Genomic DNA, 22,094 nt, shown 5'->3' with positions numbered 1-22,094 from the left:
CGAGGCAGCGCCGATACATTCATCGATGTAGCGGAGGAAAAGGTGGGGGGTGGTGCCAGTGTAGCTGCGGATGATGGACTGTTCCACATATCCTACGAAGAGGCAGGCATAGCTGGGGCCCATGTGGGTGCCCATGGCTACTCCTTTGGTTTGGAGGAAGTGGGAGGATTGGAAAGAGAAGTTGTTAAGGGTGAGGACCAGTTCAGTCAGTCGAAGGAGGGTGTCAGTGGAAGGGTACTGGTTGGTATGGCGAGAAAGGAAGAAGCGGAGGGCTTTGAGTCCTTCGTGATGGGGGATGGAGGTGTACAGGGACTGGATGTCCATGGTGTAGATAAGGCGTTGGGGACCGGGGAAGCGAAAATCATGGAGGAGGTGGAGGGCGTGGGTGGTGTCCCGAACGTATGTGGGGACTACCAATAGCCCACTGTCTTGTAACATCATCCCCCCCATATTCCTTAATGCCTTTCCATCTTGTACGAGGTAAAAACAATGACTGCAGATGCTGGAAACCAGATTCTGGATTAGTGGTGTTGGAAGAGCACAGCAGTTCAGGCAGCATCCAAGGAGCATCGAAATCGACATTTCGGGCAAAAGCCCTTCATCAGGAATAAAGGCAGTGAGCCTGGAGCATGGAGAGATAAGCTAGAGGAGGGTGGGGTTGGGGAGAAAGTGGCATAGAGTACAATGGGTGAGTGGCGGAGGGGATGAAGGTGATAGTTCAGGGAGGAGAGGGCAGAGTGGATAGGTGGAAAAGGAGATAGGCAGGTAGGACAAGTCCGGACAAGTCATGGGGACAGTGCTGAGCTGGAAGTTTGGAACTAGGGTGAGGTGGGGGGAGGGGAAATGATGAAACTGTTGAAGTCCACATTGATGCCCTGGGGTTGAAGTGTTCCGAGGCGGAAGATGAGGCGTTCTTCCTCCAGGCGTCTGGTGGTGAGGGAGCAGCGGCGAAGGAGGCCCAGGACCTCCATGTCCTCGGCAGAGTGGGAGGGGGAGTTGAAATGTTGGGCCACGGGGTGGTGTGGTTGATTGGTGCGGGTGTCCCGGAGATGTTCCCTAAAGCACTCTGCTAGGAGGCGCCCAGTCTCCCCAATGTAGAGGAGACCACATCAGGAGCAGCGGATACAATAAATGATATTAGTGGATGTGCAAGTAAAACTTTGATGGATGTGGAAGGTTCCTTTAGGGCCTTGGATAGAGGTGAGGGAGGAGGTGTGGGCGCAGGTTTTACAGTTCCTGCGGTGGCAGGGGAAAGTGCCAGGATGGGAGGGTGGGTTGTAGGGGGGGCATGGACCTGGCCAGGTAGTCACAGAGGGAACAGTCTTTGCGGAAGGCAGAAAGGGGTGGGGAGTGAAATATATCCCTGGTGGTGGGGTCCGTTTGAAGGTGGCGGAAATGTCGGCGGATGATTTGGTTTATGCGAAGGTTGGTAGGGTGGAAGGTGAGCACCAGGGGCGTTCTGTCCTTGTTATGGTTGGAGGGGTGGGGTCTGAGGGCGGAGGTGCGGGATCTTTAACCACATGGGAAGGTTGGAGGTTGTTACGGTTGGAGGTTGGAGGGCATCTTTAACCACATGGGAAGGGAAATTGCGGTTTCTAAAGAAGGAGGCCATCTGGTGTGTTCTGTGGTGGAACTGGTCCTCCTGGGAGCAGATACATTGGAGTGGAGGAATTGGGAATACGGGATGGCATTTTTGCAAGAGGTGGGGGGGAAGAGGTGTAATCCAGGTAGCTGTGGGAGTCGGTGGGTTTGTAAAAAATGTCAGTGTCAAGTCGGTCGTCATTAATGGAGATGGAGAGGTCCAGGAAGGGGCGGGAGGTGTCAGAGATGGTCCAGGTAAATTTAAGGTCAGGGTGGAATGTGTTGGTGAAGTTGATGAATTGCTCAACCTCCTCGCGGGAGCACGAGGTGGCGCCAATGCAGTCATCAATGTAGCGGAGGAAGAGGTGGGGAGTGGTGCCGGTGTAATTACGGAAGATCAACTGCTCTACGTAGCCATCAAGGAGACAGGCTTTTGCCCGAAACGTCGATTTCGAAGCTCCTTGGATGCTGCCTGAACTGCTGTGTTCTTCCAGCACCACTAATCCAGAAGTTCCATCTTGTACCTTGAGTTCACTATCCTTGTTCCCAATACCACAAAGCTCTTGGCTTTTCTCATCAGCCTTGACTCCCCTTCCCCTTTGTCAGTGATCCCTCTGCTCCCTCAACAGCACCCCTCCCTGCTCCATCTTTCACAATCATTGGATGGACCTCCAGTAAAGTAGAGCCCCCAAATCACTGACTGTCTTTGATGAGCAGCCCTTAGAGGTGGCTGAGCACACCCCTGACTGCTGTGTCTGTCCCTGAATGGTGACATGTGATTCCCCTAATTGCTGCTGCCTCTCCGGGAATGATCATTGCTCATCTTTGGGCTGTAGTCAGTCAAGTTCCCTGATTGTGAATGTACAAAGTGGATTACTGATTGTGGTCAGTTCCATGTGTGGACTATGCCCACGGTTGGAGTTACCTCCAAGATTGCCTTCACTGGCCCGAGGACAAGGCCCTACATATTTTCTGACATGGCAAATGGGTTGAAAACATATTCACTGGGTTTGCCCCGCAGGCATGTGGCACATGCTGTAGGTGTTAGACTGACTGGTGACCCCTCCTAGACTGGCAACCAATCAGTTTTGCATGACTGGCATGGAGAGATCATGTCTGGAGTGAGGCACAGCCTAACTCAGTGTGTATTCCTGGAACTTTGGAAAATAAAGGAATTGACCTTGTTACTCTTTTCTTTCTGCTTTTTATTTTTTAATCTATATCCAGAGGTGCTCTTACAAGAACTGTTTTTTTATAAGTTTCATGTCCGATACTCCAGGTACAAGATGAGAAAAGTAACTGCTTCAACTGACTGTGAGACATTTATCAGTCAATCACACAAAAGCTGAATGAGCCACAGTCGGTGGTGTTTTTTTTTAATCTCCTATGACATAGATGTTGCTAGCTGAGCCATCACTGGTTGTCCTTGAGAAGGTGGTGGTGAGCTGCCTTCTTGAACCGCTGCAGTCCACATGCTGTAGGGAAAGCTACAATACCATTAGAGAGGGAATTCCAGGATTTTAACCCAGTGACAGTGAAGGAACAGCAATATATTCCAAAGTCAGGATAGTGAATGGCTTGGAGGGGACCTTGTAGGTAGCGATGTTCCCATATAGGGCGGCACGGTGGCACAGTGGTTAGCACTGCTGCCTCACAGCACCAGAGACCCGGGTTCAATTCCCGCCTCAGGTGACTGACTGTGTGGAGTTTGCACGTTCTCCCCGTGTCTGCGTGGGTTTCCTCCAGGTGCTCCGGTTTCCTCCCGCAGTCCAAAGATGTGCAGGTCAGCTGAATTGGCCATGCTAAATTGCCCGTAGTATTAGGTAAGGGGTAAATGTAGGGGTATGGGTGGGTTACGCTGCGGCGGGTCGGTGTGGACTTGTTGGGCCGAAGGGCCTGTTTCCACACTGTAATCTAATATCGTTTGCCCTTGTCCTTCTGGATGGAAATGGTGATTGGTTTGGATTTTTAGTGCATTTATACAGTGATATCGTAGAATGTACACACCGCTGCTACTGAGTGTTGATAATGGAGGGAGTGGATGTTTGTGAATGTGATGCCAATCAAGTGGGCTGTTTTGTCCTGGATGGTGTCAGGCTTCTTGAGTGTTGTTGGGGCTGCACCCATCAGGGCAAGTGTGGAGTATTCCATCACACTCCTGACTGGTGCCTTGTAGATGGTGGACAAGCTTTGGGGATTCAGAGAATGAGGTATGTGCTACAATATTCCTAGTCTCTGACCTGCTCTGGCAGCCAGTGTTTATGTGGAGTTTTTGGTCAGTGGTAATGCTCAGGATGTCAATATTGGGGGATTCAGTGATGATAACACCACTGGGTGTCAAATGATGGTGGTTAGATTGTCTTTTATTGGAGGCGGTCATTGCCTGCCATTCGTGTGGTGCACATTTTACTTGTTACGCGATAGCTCAAACCTGGATATTGTCCAGATCTTGTTGAGTTTGAACATTGACTGCTTCAGTACTTGAGGAGTTGCGAATGGTGCTGAACATGGTGCAATCATCGGTGAACATTCCCACTTCTGACCTTATGATGGAGGAATGGTCAGTGATGAAGCAGCTGAAGATGGTTCAGAACTAAGACACTTACCTGAAGAATTCCTGCAGAGCTATCCTGGAGTTGAGATGACTGACCTCCAACCACCACAACCAACTCCCTCTGGGCCATTTATGACTCCAACCAGCAGAGAGTTTGTCCCTGAAACCTGTTTCTTATTTGCTAGGTCACACTCAGTTGAATGCAGCCTTGATGTCAAAGGCTGTCACTCTCCCCTCCCCTCTGGAATTCAGCTTCTTATCCATGTTTGAACCAAGGCTATAATGAGGTCAGGAGCTGAGTGGCTCTGGCGGAATCCAAACTGGGTGATGACCAGGTTATTGCTGAGCAGCTGCTGCTTGATAGCACCTTCCATCTGAGGATAGAGTGTAGATTAATGGTGTGGAAATTGGCTGAGTTGGTTTTGTCCTGCTTTTTGTGTTCAGGACTATATGGGCAATTTTGCACATTGTCGAGTAGATGCCTTTGTTGTAACTGTACTGGAACAGCTTGGCTAGGGGAGCAACAAATTCTGGAGCACAAGTCTTCAGTGCCGTTGCCGGAATGTTGTCAGGGCCCATAGCCTCTGCAGTATCCAGTGCCTCCAACCATTTTCTTTATATCACTTGGAGTGAATTGAATTGTCTGAAGATTGGCATCTGAGGTGTTGGAGACCACAGGATGGGGCCAAGATAGATCATCCACTTGGCACTTCTGGCTGAACATTGTTGTAAATGCTTCAGCCCTATCTTTTGTACTGATGTGTTGGGCACATCCATCATTGGGGATGTTTGTGGAGCCTCCTCCTCCAGTGAGTTGTTTAATTGTCCTCCATCATTCATGCCTGGATGTGGCAGGGCTACAGAGCTTAGATTCTCAAAACAAGAAGCCTTTTAGAGCCTGTCGTCAGGGAGACAAGCCTTTGAGAAGCCCTACCAACAGCTCAGGGAAGAAATCTAAATTGAGTATCCAAAAACAGCGAAATATTAGAGACCTAAAGTAGGCATGATTCCTTAATGGAACGAGGCTAGAAAGTTCAGTGCACATTAAAAAAAACTTTGGCTAAGTAATACAATTAAAATTTCCAAAACACTGAGTTAAAAAATCCTGAATTATTAATTAGTGAAATGTTAACAACAGTATGTTAAATACAATTCTTCAGGTACAAGCTTAAAGAAATTTGATGTCAAAAAAAGAAATCATGAATACAACTCATTATTGTTATTCAAAGCATTAAAGCTCTTACAGTGAAGTTAGTGATGCTTTTTATTATTTTGATGGTTTTAAGTGACAAATTCAATGTTTCAATCAATAACTAATTAGGTTTGTGGTATCCATCTTTGATATAATCAAAATAACATTCCATTCATATTGAATAAAACCACTTTGAGAAAGTTATTACCCACAGATCTTTGGAAGTCCTTCAACCATCTCAGAAAATGAAGATCTTCATACATCTGAGGTGTTGGAAATTCTGGAAAGGGTGAAAATAGATAAGTCCCCTGGGTCTGATGGCATTTATCCTAGGATTCTCTGGGAAGCAAGGGAGGAGATTGCAGAGCCATTGGCTTTGATTTTTATGTCCTCGTTGTCTACAGGAGTAGTGCCAGAAGACTGGAGGCTAGCAAATATGGTTCCCTTGTTCAAGAAGGGGAGTAGGGATAACCCTAGTAACTATAGGCCGGTGAGTCTCACTTCTGTTGTGGGCAAAGTCTTAGAGAGAATTGTAAGGGATAGGATTTATGAACATCTGGATAGGAATAATGTGATCAAGGATAGTCAGCATGGTTTTGTGAAAGGCAGGTCGTGCCTCACAAACCTTATTGAATTCTTTGAGAAGGTGACTAAGGAGGTGGACGAGGGGAAAGTGGTAGATGTGGTGTATATGGATTTTAGTAAGGCGTTTGATAAGGTTCCCCATGGTAGGCTACTTCAAAAAATACGGAGGTATGGCATTGAGGGTGAGTTGGAGGTTTGGATTAGGAATTGGCTGGCTGGAAGAAGACAGAGGGTAGTAGTTGATGGTAAAGGTTCATCTTGGAGTGCCGTTACTAGCGGTGTTCCACAAGGATCTGTTTTGGGACCATTGCTGTTTGTCATTTTTATAAATGACCTGGAGGAGGGGCTAGAAGGTTGGGTGAGCAAGTTTGCGGATGATACGAAAGTCGGAGGAGTTGTTGACAGTGAGGAAGGATGTGGCAGGTTACAGCGGGATATAGATAAGCTGCAGAACTGGGCAGAAAGGTGGTAAATGGAGTTCAATGTAGCTAAGTGTGAGGTGATTCACTTTGGTAAGAGTAACAAAAAGATGGGGTACTGGGCTGATGGTTGGATACTTGGTAGTGTGGATGAGCAGAGGGATCTTGGTGTCCATGTACACAGATCTTTGAAAGTTGCCACCCAGGTAAATAGTGCGGTGAAGAAGGCATATGGCGTACTGGCTTTTATTGGTAGAGGAATTGAGTTCCGGAATCCTGAGATCATGTTGCAGTTGTATAAGACTCTGGTGCGGCCGCATCTGGAGTATTGTGTGCAGTTTTGGTCACCATACTATAGGAAGGATGTGGAGGCACTGGAACGGGTGCAGAGGAGGTTTACCAGGATGTTGCCTGGTATGGTAGGAAGATCGTATGAGGAAAGGCTGAGGCACTTGGGGTTGTTTTCATTGGAGAAAAGAAGGTTTAGGGGTGACTTGATAGAGGTGTACAAGATGATTAGAGCTTTAGATAGGGTTGACTATGAGAACCTTTTTCCACGTATGGAGTCAGCTATTACGAGGGGGCATAGCTTTAAATTAAGGGGTGGTAGGTATAGGACAGATGTTAGGGGTAGATTTTTACTCAGCGAGTCGTGAGTTCATGGAATGCCCTGCCAGTAGCAGTGGTGGACTCTCCCTCTTTATGAGCATTTAAGCGGGCATTGGATAGGCATATGGAGGATAGTGGGCTAGTGTAGGTTAGGTGGGCTTGGATCGGCACAACATCGAGGGCCAAAGGGCCTGTACTGCGCTGTATTCTTCTATGTTCTATGTTCTATCTCGATGAAGAAGACAAATTAGCTTTCTATTCTCGGTTCTCCACTCTTTGGATGACACAGGGCCCAAACACAAGTACATGAACACACAGAAAATGTAGATAAACCATTACCTATTGTAACTGTAAGTCAGTGCCTGCTATACCATGTATCTTAGCATTTAGCATTAAGTTATAATAAATAGAGTTACTTTGAAGCCTAGGCCTGAAGATGGTCCTTGGCCTTGCCTTCTCCTTGACCTGTCTGTCTTGAACCCACCACGTAATGTGGCTTCAGACTTCATGATAAAAGAATCACTTCTCTTATGTTCATAGAGTTTGGCATTTAAGTTTGAGCAGATTTCTATTCTGTGTAACAATTGCCAACATCTACTGTACTTAATGAGCTTATCAAGATTTTTCTTTTCTGTTTCTTTAATTTTCCGTCTGAGTATTGTGGCTTTCCTTGAGGATGTGGTGGTGAATAAACTTCTTTATCTGCTGCAGTCCATGTGGTACACCCACAGTGCTGTTAAGAAGGGTTTGCCCCAGTGACAGTGAAGGGACAACAATGCAGTTCTGAATCAGGGTGGTGTGTGGCCTGGGAGAATGGAACCTGCAGGTGGTGTTGTTTCCCATGTAACCGCTACCCTTGCAAAAAAGCAGAATATTTATTGAAAGATGTGAAACTTATGAATAGTAATTTTTACTTATTATTCATACTTATCTTACTTATAAATAGCTTGTGGGTACTCATTCAAGGTGCACAACAGATTTACGTGGAGTCATACTTTGGTTAAATTAGCAATATAGATGACATGTTAGTGTCTATTGAAAGTACATCTAGAGTACTGTGTGCAGTTATGTTCTCCATATTTAAGAAAGGATATAATTATGTTGACGGCAATAATACCATTTCAATTATACTGCCTGTCCTCGTGTTTCTGCCAATGCACAGTCACTTTGCACTGATCCACAGTGAGGTATGCCTGCTGTGTGTCCATTCATATCACAGAGCAAAATTTTCAGTTCAAGCAATTTGTTAAGTAGGATTCAGCTCACTTGGTCTCCCATGGTTCAGTATGACTTTCCTCACCTAATCTTCCATCCTTCACCTTAACAATTATACAGCTGGGATCCTTGGCAGCCTTCATCTGGAGTCACATGACAGGAGCGGTGGAAGTGCTGGCCACTTCCTGTCAGCGCCGGCCACTTCCTGTCAACGCCACATTTAATGTCCTTCTTCCCCATCACTTCAGACACTACAAGCAAAGAACACTCGCTGTGCTGCTCCACTGTTAACACTGAGGACATGGCCCAGAATGGAGAGTTTGTACCCCAATTTGTGAACAGGGCCATGGAGATGCTGATGGATTGGGTGGTGAGGAGGACAGCAGTCCTTTAACCAGCTGATCACCACCAGGGAGGCTATGCCATGGAAATAGCTAGCCTGGACCCATACAGCAGTACAGGTCAGTAAAGGAAACACAGACCAAGATGCCCAATATTGCAGAAGGAAGGTCAATAATGTTCTGTGCTCTGCAGAGCACGTGACTATATCTTCTCTGTTACCTCACACTCACAGGAGGATTACTCAGTTTCACTTTGCCAGTGCACTCATGGATGGGAGCTCTGTATGTATCATCTCTACTCAATAGCTCTCATCCTCCCAGACTACTAGCCCCTCCTGCCCTCTGTGCCTCCCGGAGATAGCTCACCATCTCTCCTGCTCCTCCATCACCTCCATTCGTTTCCATTATGGTAAATTCCTCCTTTTGTTTCTTGGCAGTAAAAAGTGGGCAATGATGGCAGAATGGTGTTAGGCAAGAGGCTCCTCACTCTTTATAATGAAAACATTTTAGAATTGGCCAGAGAACAGCACAACTGCCCATATGGGGACGATAGACCTTAGTGCTCAACCAGCCGTGTAAACTCCACTGTGCCTGTTCTTTGCTGCTCACCAAGTGACCCCAGCCACAGCAATGTCCATGTGAGACGTGTGAGCAGATAAGAGACTCACAGACATTTACAAAATAGAAGAAGTACGTTCAGCTCATGTTGATCAACAAAGATCCAATTACACTAATCACATTTTCCAACTCCTTGTGCAAAGTCTTGGAGGCTATGGCAATGCAAGTGAATACCTAGATATTGCTTAAATGTTATCAGAGTTTCTGACTTTCAGGCAGTGCATTCCAGCCTCCCACATTCCAGTCTCCCACCATCCTCTTCTCAACTCCTCTTGTTATTTTTTACCCTAAATCTAGGTCCCTTGGTATTGACTGTTTAATATTGGGAAAATGAATTCCTATCCATCCTAACTATGCCCCTCATAATCCTGTAATGTCTATTAGGTTCCTTTTCAACCTTTACTGCTGCAAGAAAAACAGTCCCGCCTTTCCAATCGTTCCTCATAGCTCAGATCCTGCAACCAAAGCCGCATCATGATTAGCCTCCTCTGCACCCTCTCTAATGCAATCACATCAGCCCAATAACATGGTGACCAGACTACATGCAGGTTGAATCAGTCCTTCTTTCCTAGTTTCTACCTAACGCACTAACATCTGCTTGCAGGATTTCATTTCACTTTTTTCCTATGTCATTGGCAATTCTGCAGTCTTCTGACAGCACCCACATAATTCCAAGGGTAATTGAAGCATTGTGATCAATGTTGACTTTATCTCGACGCTAGTTTTGCTCACAAACCCAAGATATGTTCCATCTCCTCTGCCCTGAAGCTTTTCAGCCACGTTCTGAAACAGACTCGTTACCACAGCCACATCTCCTTCCTCAGCACCTGCCTACGGAACCGACTGATCCCACACGGACCCCGGACTACGTTCAGACCAACACAATTTGGACCCAACCAGGACAACCAGTATCTACAACAAATCCGAAGCCCCCAGCAACAGACCCCCCTCCGGATCCTCCGCTCCACGCTCGCAGCCATGCGCCGCTACCTATATTCCCTGCAGTCAGCCCTGCCCCAGCTCAGGACAACACTCTCACAGACCTGCAAAGGACCTTTGTTGTTCTTCATCCTCAGAAGAATTCATACACTGAACAAATGTTTTTTCCTAGCTATATCTTACATCAAAGAAAGTAAGTACAAAAACTTTCATGTACTCATCCCCACACTCTGGATTCCTCGACCGTTCCTGAACCTCTGGCGACCTACGCAACCGCTCGGGTGCCATTGCCCACGTGACAGCTGCAGCCACCACCACCGTGGCGAACGGTGACATCACCTCCGCCCCCACTGCCGCACAGCCAACAGCCACCACCGACCATGCAGCCTCTGCGATCACCGCCCAGACAACCGCCTTCACGATCGCCAGGAAGACCATCGCTGACAGATATGTGGCCGCCGCGGGATCCACGAATACCGGGACCAGCGCCGTTTCTGTCCGGCGCGCCACTTCCATCCCCGGAGCTGCTATCGCCGCAGCCACTTCCGCACCCAGTGACGTCACTCACCTGCTCAAGGACCACACCACATCGATCTCTGCCCCCACGTCGATCTCCGCCCCCAAGACCAACTCCGCCCCCATGACCTACTCCACCCCCATGACTAACTCCGCCCCCAAGCCTAACTCCGCCCCCATTCCCAGCTCCAGCCCTACACCAAGTCCTAGCTCCCAGTCCTGCCGTATTTTCACCATCCCTCCAGACCTCCCCCTCTCTGAGGATGAACGATCAGTCCTCAGCAGAGGCCTCACCTTCATCCCCCTACGTTCCCGGATCAGTGAGTTTGACACGCGGCTAGACGTCGAACAATTCTTCCACCACCTTCGCCTCCGCGCCTACCTCTTCAACCAGGATTCTTGCCCATCCTTTGACAACCCCTTCTCCCGCCTCCAACACACCCCATCCACTTGGACACCCCGTGTTGGCCTCTTACCCGCCTTCATATCCAACTGCTGCCACGACATTGACCGCCTCAACCTGTCCACCCCTCTTACCCACTCCAACCTCTCACCCTCACAATGCGCAGCCCTCCACTCCCTCCGCTCCAACCCCAACCTCACCATCAAACCGGCAGACAGGGGAGGCGCGGTGGTAGTTTGGCGCACAGACATTTACTATAAACCGACCGACTCCCACAGCTACCTAGACTACACCTCCTCCCACCCTGCCCCCTGTAAAAACGCCATCCCATATTCCCAATTCCTTCGTCTCCGCCGCATCTGTTCTCAGGAGGACCAGTTCCAATACCGTACAACCCAGATGGCCTCCTTCTTCAAAGACTGCAATTTACCCACAGATGTGATCAACAATGCCCTCCACCGCATCTCCTCCACTTCCCGCTCCTCCGCCCTTGAGCCCCGCCCCTCCAATCCCCACCAGGACAGAACCCCACTGGTCCTCACCTACCACCCCACCAAACTCCATATACAGCGTATCATCCGCCGTCATTTCCGCCACCTCCAAACGGACCCCACCACCAGGGATATATTTCCCTCCCCTCCCCTATCAGCGTTCCGAAAAGACCACTCCGTCCATGACTCCCTCGTCAGGTCCACACCCCACACCAACCCAACCTCCACTCCCAGCACCTTCCCCTGCAACAGCAAGAAATGCAAACCTTGCGCCCACACCTCCCCCCCCCCCACCCCCCCTCCAAGGCTCCTTCCATATCCACCACAAATTCACCGGCACCTCCACGTACATCATTTGCTGCATCCGCTGCACACGATGTGGTCTCCTCTACATTGGGGAGATAGGCCGCCTACTTGCGGAATGTTTCAGGGAACACCTTTGGGACACCCGCACCAACCAACCCAATCGTCCCATGGCTGAACACTTTAACTCCCCCTCCCACTCCGCCAAGGACATGTAGGTCCTTGGCCTCCTCCATCACCAGACACTGACCATACGACGCCTGGAGGAAGAGCGCCTCATCTTCCACCTAGGAACCCTCCAACCACACGGGATGAATGTAGATTTCTCCAGCTTCCTCATTTCCCCTCCCCCCACCTTTTCTCAGTCCCAAACCCCGGATTCAGCACCGCCCTCTTGACCTGCAAGCTTCTTCCCGACCTCTCCGCTCCCACGCCCTCTCCGGCCTATCACCTTCATCCTCACCTCCTTCCACTGTCGTATTCCTAGTGCCCCTCCCCCAAATCCCCTCCCTTTTATCTCAGCTCGCTTGGCACACCAGCCTCATTCCTGAAGAAGGCCTTATGCCCGAAACTTCGATTCTCCTGCTCCTCGGATGCTGCCTGGCCTGCTGTGTTTTTCCAGCATCACATTTTTCAACTATTTTCCATCAAGACCAGGAGTCATGTTAACCTTTGGTGATGCCAGAATCCTTAATACCTTCTTATATTGTTACGCCTCACTAGGGTAGCATGCTGGAAACTATTTCACGACCCATCACAAAATGTTCAAAATTTTATCAAAGTCCACAATTATCTGTTTGACACCATGAGGTGAAGAGAAAACACAGACCAGCTTTCTGTATTTAATATGGACTGCTATTTATTGTAAATAAGTGGATTCTAGCACATTATGAATGATGATTATGAACTATTGACATATAACTCTACTAATTAAGATTATAAAACCTCTTTAAAACAACAAAAACACACATACAGACAAAAAAAGGATGTAGGAGGGAAAAATCTCAGGGAAAATGGTCCAATAGTACCAGTCCTCAGATGGAAGGGTTCCTTTTGTTTCCTAATCTTGCGGCTCTCAAGGTTTCGCCTTTGGGGTCTTTAATTTCTTCACAGGAGGCACAGAGCAATTGGTTCACAACTTGTAAAGTCTCTGACTTGTTCATTAAAAGCAATAGCTTTCTGCAGCTGGTAGGAGAAAACAATTGGCTTTCTTTAACCTCTGGAGAGAGAAACATTACGAATTGGGTTTTATTATTATGTGCACTCGAGTACAGTGAAAAGTCCACAAAGTTGCCATCTCAGGTTCCAAAATTGAATTTTAAAAGAAAACCATCTACAATTCAAAATCCAGAATTAAGAAAAAAAGCCAAGAGCAGAAATACAATTTAAAAAAGCCTTGAGTTTTATCCCACTCCCTCCAAGGGCCCTTGGAACCCACTCCCTGAGTCTGTCACTGCCGCTGCGGAAACCTGGCACATGCCATCCCCCCCATTGTTGACGTTCTGCTCTCCCCTCGCTGCTGTAAAATGCAAGAAGTAAAAGAAAATGAGTAAAAGAGAAAGAAAAACGAAAGACAGAAGCTGATGAGACAGGGCTCAACAGTCCAACTGCTGTGCTGCTACTCTGTCCCCCTCATGCCACCTTCACTGCCAGAAGTTGGCAGCTTTCTTGCTGTAACGTTAACACCCACAAACTGTTCAACTACCCAGGAGCCAATCAGAGTGTTGTCATCAGGCTGATGACCTTTGGCATCCATGATCAGTCATAATTGTATAAATTAATTAGCTATTTGTTGCCAGCCAATCCTCACCTTGTAAACATGTCTCCAATACCATGACATCTCTTTACACCTTCTCCCAAACAGTTTCAATATTCCTTGGAATGAAGTAACTTACTTCTTATAAGTATAGCAATTCCTTTCTTAGTCCATTGTTGTAAAACAGAGCTTTTCCCAATTCAGTCTGCAATGAGAAGTAAAATAAGCAGATACATTCTTTACAATGTATGTATTCATTCTATTTGAAATTCTACTCCCCAGCGTTTTCACTGTAACATAAGTGTTATCTCCTTCTTTTGCAAGGATAAATGCAATATTCAGTACCTCAGCCACGTCCTCTACAAACAGCGGGTGGTGGGGGGGCTCCTTCTGAGTACCTGGGGCAACAGTGGCACTGAGAATCAAGGCTTTGGGGAAGGAGATAAGACCGCCTAATGGAGATAAGACCACCTTATGGAATAAGACCACCTTGTGGAGGTAAGTCTACCTTATGGAGATTAGGCTTTTGGCTCTGGATGCTTCTCCCATTATTCTTTGGAGCTACTTAGAGCGTTCACACAATAGGTGTGGAGATAATGCTACATGATTAGTCTGCTCCTGCTCTTTCCAATGTATGAAGTATGCAAAGTCTCTACTAATTTGCACAGTTTTTACCTGCAGCTCATCCTAAATATGGTCTTGAGCAGCTGCGAACTTTGAGGTTTGTGAAAGGTTAGCACCATTTTAAGTGAGCTGACGTCATTCAATGAGGAGGCAGTCTGTCAGGAAATAGGCGCTGGAATTACTGGCAACTGCAGAGGGCAGTACACAGTAACAAGAGAAAGTATGTAAGTTCTCTGATACTTCACTGGAGGTCTCAGTGGAGGAGGTGGAGAGGAGCTGAGATATGATCTGTCTACATGAAATCCCATGGAAAACCTTGCATCGATAGTGGGGCCAGAAAGCACAGGCCATCAATGCCAATCGTCCACCTCGAGGAACCTGGATTTGATGCTGCAAAATGTTCAATGATATCGTAGGAGTGGTACGGTCACTGAATGTATTTTTCATATACCAGAATGTTCCAATTGTACTGCTAGCCTTCCACACATGGTTCAATGCATCCCATTGTCAACAGTCATCTACCAGTCTCAATCAGTTATGAATCAAAATCAATATTTAAAGCAGTTCCTCACCTTCACCCAGTAGCACTGCTACAATCCCTGGATTCATATCTCATGCTTGCAATTCAACTTTGACAATTGTGCTCCCAAACAGGTTGTACCATTCTACTTGACTGATTTACCTCTCCCATTTTTGGATAATTACTTGCACTGCAAGACCTAACTGGCTCAACTGCTGGCATCTACCTGATTGGAAGTGACAGTGCTCACCAACAGTAGTAAGGCTCTGACTGAGGTTGTGACTAGTGGCAGAGCTGAACTTAGTAAAATGGGAAATGTTACAGATATCACCTATTCAAAACTGCCAGAAGTCTGACACCTTCTTGACTTGTTCTGAAATGTAGGTCCAACAGGAAGAGCATTTCAGTGAGGATACCTTACTGAAGCACAGACATCTGATACACTGTGCCTCATTGAGAATTGTTCCCTGAACACTCTGGATGTGTACGTTCTCCTGAGTGCCCCTTTCCCCACCTTTTTCCTCCCCCTTCTAGCAGCCTGTCCTGCTCTGTCACCTCTCTGCTTGCTCCTTGCCATGCAATCTTTGCCAAATGCATACCAGTGGGCCCAAAGATGGGAGCTGTCCAGAATCATTGAAGAAAAGACAGCGTTCTTCAACATTGTGCTGCATGACTGCTTGTTGACTTTAACAGCTTTAAAGAACTCTATAAACCATCAAACACCTCCAACCAATCTATCAATAATTAACCTGAAAGAAACCAATATGCACTTTAAACAGCCATGGGCTCCTTTCCACTGCTAATGTAACAATTTTCTTGTAAAAGAGAATGAGTTTAAACAAAAAGGACAATTAGCTTAACATCTGTTATTGGTGAAATGTTAACGTCTCCTTTAAAGGATGTAATAGCAGAGCATTTAGAAATATGTATTGTGATCAAGCATGGCTCACAAAGAAGAAATCATGCCTGACAAACTTATTGCAGGAGTTAACAAGCAGACAAAGGAAACAATAGATACATTTTCATCAGATTTCCACATGGTGTTTGAAAAGACGACAGTTTAAGCTACTTAATAAGATATGAACCCATATTGTTGGAGGTAGTATGTTAACATGATAGAGGATTGGCTAAGCAATAGCAGATAGAGGTAGGATTTCAGGATGGCAATCTCTAACCAGTGGAGTGCCTTGGGGCTCCTGTGATGGGCTGCGATTAATTACAATATATATTGGATAAGAAAAGTGGATGTACTGTAACAAAGTTCGCAGATGACACAAAAATAGATAGGAAACAAGTGCTGAAAATGACACAGGGAGTCTCAGAGGGGTGTGAGACAGACAGTCACACGAGGCTGGAATCGGACCTGGGACCCTGGTGCTGTGAGGCAGCAGTGCTAACCACTGAGCCACCGTGCTGCCCTGACAGTGGTTATGGGTGGCACAGTGGCTCAGTGGTTAGCACTGCTGCCTCACAGCACCAGGGACTCAGATACAATTCCACCCTCGGGCGATTGCGTGGAGTTCGGACATTCTCCCTGTGTCTGTGTGGGCTTCCTCCCACAGTCCAAAGATGTGCAGGTCAGGTGAATTGGCCATGCTAAATTGTCCATAGTGTTAGGTGCATTAGTAGGAGGGAAGTGGATCTGGGTGGGTTACTCTTCAGAGGGTTGGTGTGGACTTGTTGGGCTGAAGGGCCTGTTTCCACACTGTAGAGAATCTAACCTAAAAAACAATCTAAAGTTATGGGTTTTTTTTTGCCTCAACCTACTCCATCTGATCTCTAACTGATTTTTCAATTTTTATATGATAATTTCTTTCAGGATGTCTTTTATATTAGCTGATAATCTTTTTTCATAATCAGTTTGACCTCTTTATATCCTTTCTTTCTCATTTTCCCATTGCATTCCCTGCATATTATTTGTTTTTCCAATAAATTCTGCAACTGTCATTTATTGTCAACTCCTTTTCACTTTTACGTTAACCTTTGTTTCCTTTATCATCCAAAGAGCTGTAACATTGGACATGTATCTTTCCTCATTCTGGGAAGGTTCTTAGTCTAGGATCTGAGGTTTCTCCACTTCCATGGCCTCCCGTTACTCATTACCTGTTCCCCTTCCTAACCTTAGGTTCAATCAAAATGTGCGGGATCCCTTTTCAAATCATTGAAAATGTATCTATCTTTCCATCTGACCTTTCTTTGTCTGTCCCCTTTAAACCTACATATATTATGATGCTGACCAACAAAAGATATTCTCCCGCTCCAACATGCTTAATTTGCCCTCAATCATTTTCCAGGCTTGAATTCTGCTTTTTTTTCCATTGAACTGAAAATATGAATTCTTCTGTTCCTTTACCCTTTCCTCTATATTTCTATGTTGTGGTAACTGAAGTCTACAACTCTTAATGCTGTACTATTTTTACACTTGACTGAATTTTGCTGATGATTTTGTTTTCTGCCTCCTCTGTATTTGCATACGCCTTTCAGTTTTCATTCCCAAGTCAGTTCTGCAAATCGTTTGACTAAAGGATGTGTGAAGTATTAAAATAACTTTGAAGAGCTAAACATACTTAGTTCGGTTTTTGCAGCTGATCAGTCAACAGAAGTTAAAGTGAAGAAGCAGCTGGCCCTCCTCATTCTGATCAGCATGAGGTAAGAGGAATATTCTAACAGCGACAGTAAAATTCACATTGTTGCTTGATGATAATATCCCTTTCTCACAGTCAATGGAATATGGAGAGCATTGAGAGACAGCCACAAAATTGGAGGTTGACTTTCAGACATTCAATCAAGTGAATGTTTTCTGAGTTCAGTTAGTTAGAGACAATCACAATTTAGACTCAAAATGCTTCACCAATGCTATTTGTTTCAGCTGCATGTGTGCCTGGTAGACTGCAGTGTAATAGCGAATGCGGCAGCTGAGATTTTTATTCACTTAACAATTAGTTCCTAACTCTTTATAAATCATGTAACAATAATTTAGACCCTTAAAGGTCCAGTGGTTGGGAGAGCAGAGATAGCCCTCAGTATGTACTGTGGGAACTTTTGGAAGTCTCCACACAGAGGCTCCAGGAGAATTAATTACATGGCAAATTTAAAGTTCGGATGACCGATTTGTCTGCTCCCAGGATACCTGAAACAAAACTCTCCCATTCTGGACAGTTTGATAGTTCTAACTGACCTATCTGGGTATTCATGCTGGAAAAGTCAGACAGAAAAAGTCCAACTCTAACTCTTGGGAAAGGATGCAACTAACTCCCTTGACCTCGCACCAATCCCCTCATCCACCCATTCGTTCATCCTGATTACCCAAATATCTAAACCAATCCAACTATCTGTCCAGCTCAACAAACGGCCAACTCGTGACTCAGAGACGATTTAATGAACCCAGATCTGACAACTCTTCCAAACTCAACCTGTATAAAACCCCTAAACGACCTACTCACTTCACCCATCTATCACCCTCAAACCACCTGCCTAACACCTCCCATTGGCAGGTACATCACTGGTGATACCGCCACTAGAATAGGCAGCAATGGTTTTAAATTTTCTGAACACCCTTCCAGTCACAGCTGACAATATCAGACTGTGGATACAGAAAGATCTGGTCCAGACAAAACTGAAACAGTTGGTGGTGATGGGGAAAGCGAAAAGGCTGTCACAAACTGAACTGAAACCATTTTGGACTCAGAGAGACCAGATCACAGTAGAGGATGATATATTATCATGGAGAGTAAGAGTGATTGTCCTGAGTAAAGGTAACTGCCAGTGTACAAGATAATGAGTTGATAGCCAGAAACTTTTTCCCAGGGCAGAAACTATTAACACGAGGGGTCATAGTTTTAAGCTGATTGGTGGAAAGTATAGAGGAGATGTCAGAGGTGGATTCTTTACGCAGAGAGTTGTGAGAGCATGGAATGCGTTGCCAGCAGCAGTTGTGGAAGCGAGGTCAGTGGGGATATTTAAGACACTGCTGGACATGCATATGGTCACAGAAATGTGAGGGTTCGTACATTAGGTTTACCTTACATGAGGATCAATGGTCAGTACAACATCGTGGGCTGAAGGGCCTGTTCTGTGCTGTACTGTTCTATGTTCTATGTTCTAGATATATTTGAAGTATTCAAAACCATGGTTTAGATATGGAGCAAATGTTCCCACTTGTGAAAGGATCAGAAATACGAAGGTGCAGTTTGAAGGAAAGGCTACACTTGCTAACATCCAGGAACATGCTCACCAACAGCAATATCTCTCATAAATGTTTTTGATCAAGGAGTAAGAAATAACCAATAATTCCCAAGTAAGGAAAAACTTCTAATGAAAAAGGATTGTATTGGAAATGAGAACTCGAGTTAAACAAGTTAGAATTTTAATTTTAATTTTTAAAATGTGACTTAATATGCGGTTGGCCATCATCATCAGATCGTTGGTGTCAACCAACTTACTGTTAAGGTAAATAGTGAAAGAGGCAAACGTGGTGAGGAAACACATTTTCATTCAGCATGTGATAAGGATGTTGAGTGTGGCGCTGGAAAAGCACAGCAGGTCGGCAGCATCCGAGGAGCAGGTGAGTCATGTTTCCGGCATAAGCTCTTCATCAGGATTCCTGATGCCCGAAACGTCAACTCTCCTGCTCCTCGGATGCTGCCTAACCTGCTGTGCTTTTCCAGCACCACTCTCTGGGCTCTGATCTTCAGCATCTGCAGTCCTCACTTTCTCCTCAGTGATAAAGATGTGGACTGTCCAAATTGTGATTGTGATGAAGGCAGGTTCAACTGAGCCATTCAAAAGGGAATTCGATGATTAATTTTAAACGAGCAGAGTTACGGACAGGAGTAAACAGAATGGTTTTTGGGGAGTGATAGACTGAGTGGCCTTCCTCTGCACTGTAACAATTCCAGCATTCTGCGATGCTGTTGTGGATAGATGTTTTGGAAAAACTGTACTTTAGGTTTACCTCACATGAGGATCTATACTGGTCTATACTGGCTGAACTCCACCAGGGTCATCCAGAAGTTTCCAAAATTGAAGACATTGGCGAGTAGTCATGTCTGGTAGCCAGGATTGGATGCATTGGTACACTAATGCCGAGACTGCCAATGAGGACACAAATTACTGTCAGCAGTACCCAACCTTCATGGGAATGGCTGGGTAAACCCTGGACTCATTGACTATGCAGGTGCTTTCATGGGCTCCATGTTCTTAGTCATTGTGGGCACCCAATCAAAATGGCTGGACGTGCATAGAGTTCATTTATCAAACATGGAGGTGATGATAGAAAAACTGCACAAATCATTTGCAATACACTGACTCCCAGAAGTGTTGGTCACAGGTAACAGACAGGTAACATCATTTAACAACAAGAAATTTGAGTATTTCCTAAAGCTGAATGGCATTTGGCATGTGAGGACAGTTCCATACTATCTACCGTCCAATGGTCTGGCAGAAAGAGCAATCCAAACTTTAAAGGCAAGCTTAAAGAAACTGCCTGCAGCTTCGCTAAATACCAAACTGTCCCAGTTCCTATTTGATTATTGGACCACACCTCATGCAATTCCAGGGCTAGCTCCAGCAGGGTTATTAATGGGGAGAAGACTCTACACCAGGTTAAATCTGATCTTCCCGGGCCAGGGGATGTGAGGCTGAATAGCATCTGGAATACCAATGCTGGATGCAAGACTCTGCTAAGTGAGAGAGATTGTTTACTTTAGGGGAATAAATTATTTTATAGAAACCACAGGAATGCCCCTGCATGGGGTGGAGGTAAGGCCAATGCAAGGTCAGGTGCCATGACATATAAAGTTCCGGTTTGTGCGATGGTCCTGAACTAGTATGTGGACCATATGAAAGCTTGCAAACTTGCAAACTTACTCTTTGACCGCTTTTCCGACTGTTCCAGACCTCGTGGGTTCTCTCTTTCTGTCAGTTGTTGAAAATACCTCCGAATCCGGGATGAACATGGCAGATGTCGTCACCTTGATGCCGAGAGAGGAGACTGAATTTCTTCCAAAGTTAAAAATTACACAACACCAGGTTATAGTCCAACAGGTTTAATCGGAAGCACTAGCTTTTGGAACGTCGCTCCTTCATCAGGTGGTTGTGGAAGTCACAATTGTAAGACACAGAATTTATCTTACAATTGTTAACTTTGTACACCCAAGTCCAGCACCAGCATCTCCAATCAGAATTTCTTCCAAGATGTCTCTGGTGCAACAGGCAAGCTTGTTTGTGTTACATGCTGCCTGTATCAGAGGCAGAGTTGGAGAAACCTGACCTAGTGCTCAAGCACCCCAGGAGGAGCTACAAAAAAATAACAGAACTGGCCTATATCCTCAGACTCAGTAGGGGAGGGATGTAGTGATTGTAGCGAGCTCAGCCTGATGGACCTCATTGAATATGAGTTCCCTGATTGGATCAGGTTAATAGCCCCAATCAGGAAGTCCAGGCTGACAGATAGGAACCTGCCTTCATTGTTCAGTCCTTTGAGTATAGGAGTTGAGAAGTCATGTTGAGATTGTACAGGACATTGGTGAGACATATTCAAGAATACGATGTCCAGTTCTCGTCGCCCAGTTATAGGAAGAATATTACTAAGCTGGAGAGGGTTCAGAAGAGATTTATCAGGGTGGAGATTATAAAGGTTTGAACTTATAAAGAAAGGCTGGATAGTCTGGGACTTTTTTCACTGGAGAATAGGACATTGAGAGGCGGTCTTATAAAAGTTTATAAAATAACGAGGTGTATAGATAGAGTTAATAGTAGTTGCCTTTTCCCTAGGATAGGGATTTCAAGACTAGGGATTACTCCTTTAAGAAGAGAAGAGAGAGATCTAAAAAATACATAAGGGGCAAATATTTTACATGGGGTCATGTGTGCAATGAACTTCCTGAGGAAGTGGCTACAGGTAAAATTACAACATTTAAAAGACATTTGGATATGTGCATGAATAGGAAAGATTTGGAGGTAAATGGGCCAGGAGCAGGCAGGTGGGACTAGTTTAGTTTGGAACTATGTTCAGTATGGACTGGTTGGACTGAAGGGTCTGTTTCCATGCTGTATAACTCTATGGTTCCTTGAAAGTGGAGTCACAGGTAGATAGGAGAGTGAAGAAGGTGTTTGGTATGCTTTCCTTTAATGGACAGCACACTGAGTATAGGAGTTGGGAGATCAAGTTGTACCTGTACAGGACATTGATTAGGCCTTCTGGAATATTGTGTGCAATTCTGGTCTCTCTCCTCGAATGCCAATGCAAGACTCTATTGGCTCAGTGGTTAGCACTGCTGCCTCACAGCGCCAGGGACCCAGATTCGATTCCTGCCTCGGATGACTGACTGTGTGGAGTTTGCACCTTCTCCCCGTGCCTGTGTGAGTTTCCTCCGGGTGCTCCAGTTTCCTCCCACAATCCAAAGATTTGCAAGTCAGGTGAATTGG

General features: G+C 45.9%; 1 protein-coding gene across 3 annotated transcripts in view; it reads left to right on the top strand.

The window, feature by feature from the left end:
• LOC122561375 (interferon-induced protein with tetratricopeptide repeats 5-like) overlaps positions 1–22,094 on the top strand; it is a 94,365-nt gene that overhangs the window by 68,255 nt on the left and 4,016 nt on the right. For 2 of the 3 annotated variants that reach the window (XM_087999039.1, XM_087999041.1), the window contains one exon: positions 17,252–17,315. The exons of the other annotated variant lie outside the window; for it this stretch is intronic. In XM_087999039.1, the coding sequence (XP_087855165.1) occupies positions 17,252–17,315 (64 nt within the window). The remainder of the gene's footprint in view (positions 1–17,251; positions 17,316–22,094) is intronic. 3 annotated transcript variants of the gene reach the window in all.

This window comes from Chiloscyllium plagiosum, unplaced genomic scaffold (genome assembly GCF_037043375.1).
Source record: "Chiloscyllium plagiosum isolate Xiang-an unplaced genomic scaffold, Cpla_swu_hap1 HiC_scaffold_22, whole genome shotgun sequence".
Classification (NCBI taxonomy): domain Eukaryota; kingdom Metazoa; phylum Chordata; class Chondrichthyes; order Orectolobiformes; family Hemiscylliidae; genus Chiloscyllium; species Chiloscyllium plagiosum.
Note: the sequence above shows the minus strand (reverse complement) of the source record. Positions and strands in the feature narration are given on the sequence as shown.